The 8,000-nt window shown below is 45.2% G+C and overlaps 2 protein-coding genes across 2 annotated transcripts; both read right to left on the reverse strand.

Annotated features, from left to right (window-relative positions):
* Window positions 1-1,594: 1,594 nt before the first annotated feature.
* On the reverse strand, window positions 1,595-2,782 carry LOC131679328 (uncharacterized). The gene has a single exon (XM_058960037.1). The coding sequence runs from the start codon at window positions 2,780-2,782 to the stop codon at window positions 1,595-1,597; it is 1,188 nt and encodes a 395-aa protein (XP_058816020.1).
* Window positions 2,783-3,118: 336 nt separating this feature from the next.
* Window positions 3,119-5,395, reverse strand: LOC131679329 (uncharacterized). Its single transcript, XM_058960038.1, has one exon. The coding sequence runs from the start codon at window positions 5,393-5,395 to the stop codon at window positions 3,119-3,121; it is 2,277 nt and encodes a 758-aa protein (XP_058816021.1).
* Window positions 5,396-8,000: the final 2,605 nt, after the last annotated feature.

Below are 8,000 nucleotides of genomic sequence, written 5' to 3' on the forward strand. Positions count from 1 at the left end.
CTAGTTCTCTTCGTGTTGAGACTCAATGTTGTCCCGGATGGGAAGGACAAAAATCTTGGCAATGCCCCTCCTGAACGTACCATCCTTGGTGCGGACAGTCACTACGCGTATGTTTCCATCGGTACTGAAGAACACTTCCGCTACACGTCCCAATCTCCATTTCTGGGGAGGTAAGTTTTCCTCCTTGACAAGCACCATCGTTCCGATTTTGATGTTGTCCCGCTTCTTGGTCCATTTTGTTCTGACTTGTAAACTCGATAAGTATTCCGTCTTCCATTTTCGCCAGATCCGCTGCACGAAAGATTGGCTTCGCTGCCAAAGCGCCAATCGATTCTCCGGAATATCTTGTAGGTCCGGTTCTGGTACAGCGGTGAGTGGTCTGCCAGTCAGAAAGTGCCCGGGAGTTAGGGCTGTATAGTCATGCGGGTCGTTGCTTAACGGTATCAAAGGACGGGAGTTCAAAGTAGCTGCCACTTGTTGTACTATTGTATGAAGTTCATCGTAGGATAATGGATTGTTGCCAATTGTTCGACGGAAATGACCCTTAAATGATTTCACAGCCGCTTCCCACAACCCTCCGAAGTTGGGGGATCGGGCCGGAATGAATTTGAACTCGATTCCATCATCTTCTGCTGCACGAATCATTGAATACTGGAACTGTTGGTCATTGAGCTGCTGGCGGAGTTCCTTAAGCTCCCGGTTTGCTCCCACAAAGTTTGTGGCATTGTCGCACATCACCAGACGTGGTCTGCCGCGGGTGACTACAAATCTTCTAAATGCTGCAAAAAATGCCTGTGTGGATAAGTCTGCGACAATCTCTATGTGCACTGCTTTGGTTGCGAGGCACAAAGCACTTCACGGGAACGCTGCGACGAACGGGATAGCGAATATAGAACGGGCCGCAGAGATCTACGCCTACTTTCTGAAACATGGCTGCTGGATTTACTTTGACAGAGGGCAGATCTGCCATGATCTGCTCGTGTACCTTTGGTTTGCTCCGAAAGCATTGCACACACTGGTGAATTGTTCTTCGAGCGAGGTCCCGAATTAACTGCTGACCGGCGTGAAACAATTTCCGATGATAGTGACTAATGATAAGTTTGGTCCGAGGGTGCTGATGATGTAAAATCATGGGATGTTTGCGGCTTTCGGGGATGGGCGCGTGTGCTAACCGCCCACCCAGGCGTATGATTCCATCTACTAGCTGGGGATCATACCTAATAAGTATGGACGACGATTGCACTTGTCGACCTTTTGCTAAATGACCGATTTCTTCCGGAAAGCTCTCCTGTTGTGCCAACCGGACCAAAGTGGTGACTGATTCCTCATATTCGACGAACGATAATTGACCTCTGCGTCTATGTGATACACTGCCTGCTTTAATATTATGTACAAATCGACGAATCCACCCTGTCATGTGAACAAGGTCTGGAAATGACGAGCGTAGCGAGAAAAGTTCGTTTGGTGGTTTTGCTCGAGTGGACAGAGACACTGATGATTTTTCTTCTAGCAGCGATTGGTCAGGTTCTAGAAGAACTTCTGTGGTTATGGGCCATGTACTGCGGTCATGACTAACCCACCGTGGGCCTTCAAATCAACGCTTCTGATATTGAAGTTGGACGGGCGCCATGCCCCGCGAAATTATGTCTGCCGGGTTCTCCACACCGGCCACGTGATTCCAAACACCTGATCTGGTAATGTGTTGAATCTCTGACACGCGGTTGGCGACGAATGATTGCCAACGGGATGGAAGCGAGGACAGCCAACATTTGGCAATCATTGAATCTGTCCAGAAATACGCCGACATGGGCGTTTGAATGCTACACACAAGTTTTTCGTACAAGTGACTTAGGAGTAAGGCCGACGAGAGCTCCAATCGAGGGATTGATTGCCTTTTCTTCTTTCGATCTGGATCTTCTAGTGGCGCAACCCGTGATTTCGCCGTGATCAACCGTACGGTGACTGATCCATCAGCCGATGTGCTCCGGAGGTAGAGACATGCGCCATAGGCGACTTCCGAGGCGTCACAAAACCCATGGATCTCTGTACTGACGGAGGTAGTGCTGAATCCTGTCCAACGTGGAACGTGAAGCGATTCCAGCGCAAGCAGGTTTCTTCGATATTCCAGCCAGAAGTTCTGGGATTCGGTTGCAAGTGGTTCATCCCAATCGCACTTCTGCTTCCATAGTTGCTGAAGAAAGATTTTGGCTTGTACTATCACGGGGCCAATCAGACCAAGAGGATCAAATAGACGAGCTGCATCGGCTAGGACGATTCGTTTTGTAATGGGAGAATGATCGTTCCATGCGGGTGATCGAAACATGAATCTATCGGATCGATGCTCCCACAGCAATCCCAAGGTCTTCACAGATGAGCTGGACGAATCTAACTCCAGCGTGGTGCGATCATCGAGCAAGTTTTCCGACAAGTCTCCTAGGAGTTGTGGTTCGTTAGACACCCACTTCCTCAAGGTGAATCCTCCCGACTCGGTCAATTCTACCATCTCCTGGACCAACAACTTTCCGTCTTCGATTGTTTCCACTTCTGTCAACAAGTCGTCGACGTAAAAGTCTTCCTTTAGAGACTTAGCAGCGTTAGGGTAGCTATCTGCTCCTTCTATTGCCAGCGTTTGCAGGCATTTAGTTGCTAAATATGGAGCGGATGCAGTTCCGTACGCGACCGTAGTTAGCTCATACGTACGGATTGGTTCATCAGCAAAATTCCTCCACAAGATTCGTTGGAAAAGCTGGTCGCTCGGCTGAAACTTTACCATGCGGTACATTTTTTCTATGTCCGCAACAATAGCCATTCGGTGGAACCGAAAACGAATGGAGATAGATAATAGATCCTCTTGTACTACAGGTCCGACCATGAGCGCATCGTTTAGTGAGATGCCACTAGTCGTTTTGCACGACGCATCGAAGACCACACGCAGTCTAGTAGTAGTGCTGTCTGGCTTCAAGACCGCGTGGTGCGGTAAATAATATACTGGGTTTGTTTCGATTTTATCGGTCACAAGCTTCATGTGTCCGAGCCGTAAATATTCGCTGATGAATTCAGTGTATGGTTGCAGCAACTCAGGTTTCTGGTGGAGTCGTTTCTCCAGTCCGAGAAATCGTCATGTCGCTATGGCCTTTGATTCTCCGATTTGCGTGATCCGATAATCTTTCTTTGGAAGAGTGACAACGAATTTCCCATCTTTATCGCGCACCGTTGTACGATCAAAAAATTCTTCGCACGTCGACTCCTCCACTGACAAAGTGCTCTTGCTGTTGCATGATTCCAGCTCCCAGAATTTTGCAAGTAGATCACGAAGATCGAGCGATGCACACGGGTGGGAAATGGTTCTGGAAACTTCAGCCATACTACTGGATACAAGACCTGATACGATCCAACCAAAAACTGTTTTTTGCAGTGTTGGTCCATCTTTTGACTGTTTCATTTTTCCGTCTGTAAGTAAATCATAATAGTGCTCCACTCCTATGATAATATCTACTGGGCCAGGTTCGTTGAATCGAGGGTCCGCGAGGTTGACGTCGTTCGGAATAGACAGTTGCTGAATATCGACAGAGTGAAACGGTAAATCGGACGTGAGCTTCGGCAGGACATGAAGTTTGACGTTTTCGCAGTATTTGGAAATGTAGGTAGACCTCGGAGTTATCGTTGCTTCTACCATCTTCGTCGATTTAACTACCGATCCTCCAATTCCTGCAACCGACAGGTAGTTGGCCATCTCGGGTAAGTTCAGCTTCTGATACAGATTCGTGGTTATAAAACAATACTCGGAGCAAGAGTCCAGAAGCGCTCTCGCAAACTGGACGTTTCCGTAAGGATCAATCACTCGAACCATGGCGGTAGATAACAAAACTTGTCGTGCTAGAGTGTAGGTGTTAGCAGACAATGTGTTGGTGTTTCCCAAGGAAGTGTGATCTGATGTGGGTGGTTGGTGACAGTGTGATTGCAAATTCGTGTGTGCGACAAGGAGTGAGTTCGTGGTGGGTGCTGTGTTGTTGTGACTCTGTGTGGTGTGGTACTGTGGCTGTGGTTGTGTTTGTGATGTGCTCGCTATTGATGGTCTGTTCTGCGCATGCGGGACGGAGTTGTTCTGCGGTGTAGATGATGCAGCTGCTCCGCCGTTCGTCGCTCCATTGTGCAGAAGCGTGTGATGTTTCTGCCTGCAGTATCGGCAAAAACCCTTTGTACAGAATCGAACCATATGCGATGGAGAGAGACAATTTAAACACAGCCCACGACGCTTTACGTGCTCGTACCGTTCAGCAATCTTCATCTTTTGGAACCTTTGGCATTTGAATGCAGAATGGGGACCTTCCCCACAGAATGGACAACGATTGGCAGCTTCAGTTGTCGCGTGATACTGACTGACGGTGAAACGAGGCTTCTTCATCTCTGTCTGGCAGAGTTTGGCTGGGGCAATCGACTGAAGTACAGCACAGTGATTGCGAAGAAAATCGACTAACTCATCATAGGTGGGAACCTCCTTAGAACAATGGTGCGATTCCCAATGGCGGAGAGTAACAGAGTCTAGCCTGGAGCACATCATGTAGACGAGGATGGTACTCGAGTTCTGAGTGTTTTCGCCGATCTTATCTAACATTTGCAGATTCCGGTCATACTCACTGAGCAGATGGCTCAAACCGTCGTAACATTCGCGTTTCACTGATTCCTCAGCAAAAAGTGCATCAAGGTGAGCCTTTACAATTAGTTTCTTGTTTTCGAAACGTTTCTGGAGCAGATCCCACGCTATTTTGTAGTTCGCCGCTGAAATCTCTATCGTATAGATTTCCTGCAGCGCGTCGCCTACAAGCGATGACGGAAGGTACGTGAATTTGTCTATCTCGGTTAATTGGTGGTTGCGGTGAATTAGGCTTATAAACATGTCTCGGAACGTGACCCAATCTCCAATGCCTCCAAAATTCGGGAGTTTAATTTCTGGCAGCTTCACCTTCGAGAAAGCACTGGGAGTTATTGGTACTGGTGCAGTTGATGACTCCGAAGACGTTGAAGCATGGGCCGTTTGGCCAAGCAGTCGCTGCAATGATGCCCTCAACTCGCAGTAAGTGTCTTCGGTTTGCTGTATGATAGAAGATTGTTCAGCTTCCCGCCTTTCACTGAGTGCTGCTAGTCGAGCCTCACGATTGCCTGGGTCTTCCTTCGACTCTTGTCTCTCCTTCTCCTCTGCATCTTCCATGATCATATCTATTTTTCTTCTAATTGTGTACATCTTCTTCATTGCACCTTCTAGCATCTCCAATCTGGTTTCGACATGTGCTTCATGCTTCTCTCGCTTGGATCCCACGATGAACTGCTTCACACCGTCGAACGTGCTTCGAATCTGTCGCTGCTGCAACTTTAGATCCTTCAGCTCACTTGACATTTTTAATTTAATCACTCTCGAACCACTTTTCAAAATCTATTCAATTAGTTCACTCTCTAAAATTCAATTCACACTGTAGTCTACGTTTAGTTTCAATATTATTCTGAAGTTCACTATTTTCCACTCACTTCACTACGACCGAAATACCTCCACGTCCGCGCTTGACACAAACAGACCGGATTAAAATTGACAGCAGCAAGGGAAAACAACCGAGCGAACAACAACCAATCAGAAAAAAAACCAGCAGATACCAAAACCAACCGTGAATCGAACTCAAGGGCTCCGAAAGTCACATGCAATCAAAAAGACCGTAGGTACACACCATTTTCAAATTTATTTTTGGATCAACCAACATGCCAACGTCACACCACAGATCATGCAAATTACTTTCCTTTATTTCGTTGATCCCAGTTGGCGTTGAGTTGTCCTACGTCCTTTTTGAGTCACAAGTGAGATGATCGCGGAAAATCCGCTTTTCAACACGTGGCTCGTTGATCGACAAATACTGCCTAACAACAGCCGTTGTCTTCACGATGCACAATGGTCGTCGCACTACAATGGGACCCGCGCGTACCCACGCTGTTCGCAATGGCGTCGAAGCACTGACGTTCTTTGTCTTTTCCGACTTTCCACCGGTCCAAGAATTCGGTTCGAAGGACCAAAAAATGTTCAGATTTACCCTTGGACCGAGGGAAGCGATGACTTTAGGGCGTATACCTTGTCCACAGCGAACGCGCGCTGACACGGGATCTATGTCCAATAATTCACGAATGCCCGAGAACTTAGATTCGGGATACAACACCTCATTGTAGGATGGTGTGACGGAGGTAGAAGAAGTTAATATATTTTGAATCGGATTAACACGTTTGGACGTGTTTTCTTGAAGTGTACCTGAAGAAGTAGGTACATTTCTTATTTGTTGTTTTTGTTGTCTAGAACGAAAATTTATAATTTTTTCTCGAACTGGACAACCCCAGAAATTCGATTTATGATTTTCGCTACAATTAGCGCATTTGAAACTTTTTGTGGTTTTTTTTTCACCGGACATGTATCTTTAGTGTGCGATTTATCACCACAGATCATACATTTGGAATCCAAATGACAATTTTTCGTGCCCAAAACCTTGGCATCTACGACGCTGGGTCAGATTTTGAATTCTGCCCCCATGTCGTCTATAATGTTCCCACTTTACTCGCACGTGGAACATAAAACGTGCTTTTTCGAATACTTTCAAATTATTAACCTCATAATGTTAAAATGAATTAAATAAAGCTCCTGGATAATTCCAGAGCGTACTGGCGTGTTATCGCCGCTAGCCTTTCTCTTCATAAGAATAACTTGTGAACGAGAAAGGCCAAGTAAATTTTTCAATTCGTTGGATATTTCATCCAAACATTGATCTTGTGGTAGCCCTTTCAAGACAGCCTTGAATGGTCTATCTGTCTTGAAATCATATGAATAAAATTTATATAACTTCTCCGTAAGATACTGGAGTAGTCGTCTGTGGCCAATCAATTCCTCCGCTGTAACTCCACATTCTCCTCTTCGGCCAATCTGAAAAGAGACTTTTACGTCCGGAAGGAACGTCGAAAGCTCAGTTCGAAAGACTTTAAATTCATCATTGTTATAGGTTATAGGCGGAGGTGATTGCGTTTTCTTCTCATTGGCATTATGCGCAATACGAGGAAATTTAGAAATTTCATCAGCTTCACATTCGGATAAAACATCGAATGAGTTGCTGCAGTCAATTGACTTTTCGGGTGGAGAAGATACCCTTTTCCGTTTAGCTTTAATTTTTGGCACACGACCTTTCTGGGAGGACCCAGGCATGTTGGAAGAATTAAATATTTCTTTAGGCTGAATTGTTCTTGAAAAATGTTTTAGTCTTGAAAAAGACTGATTGAGTAGAAAAAGTAGGTAGTCTTGAAAAAGACTAATTGTCGAAAAAATATAGGTAGTCTAGAGAAAGACTGATCGAGCGAAAATATAGGTAGCCTTGAGAAAGACTGTTGCGGTTGAAAAACTCTAGGTAAACCAGGAGCTATCAAGATTTGTGACCGGTTCGAACGAAGGTTCAAGCCACTATGAAAGTACTACTGTTAATATTTTGTTTCAGTGGCGTTACTATTCCTATTTTTAAACTCACCTCTGTCCTCCCACCAGAAAAATGATACCAGGACATTATATGACAAGGCACAAATATTCTTACAACATGAGAAACAAGTCGGTATTTCATGATTTAAAGCCTTTTCCGGCAGATTAAAAGGGTTGCTACATTATTCATCATCCTGTACAATCGTTAAGGCACTCCTTAAAAACGTCATATCAAAATAAGTAAAATATTATATACAAGAGCACACCCAATTTCGAGTAATCAAGGTTAAAAAGATTAATGGTGTAATGAGCTCCATCTTAAATTTCTACACCTGGTGCTCATATTTTCTCTCCCAACCGAGTAACTTATAGCCATACTTCCTTGAACCTGGGACACTAAAAAATGCATCAACTATAGCAACAGCTACCTTGGCAATAGAAAAATGACATAAAAACCAGCCCAGGAAGCTAGTAGATAGAGTAGAATTTATAAACTCATTAAATTAATTAC

This window comes from Topomyia yanbarensis, chromosome 2 (assembly GCF_030247195.1).
Source record: "Topomyia yanbarensis strain Yona2022 chromosome 2, ASM3024719v1, whole genome shotgun sequence".
Taxonomy (NCBI): Eukaryota; Metazoa; Arthropoda; class Insecta; order Diptera; family Culicidae; genus Topomyia; species Topomyia yanbarensis.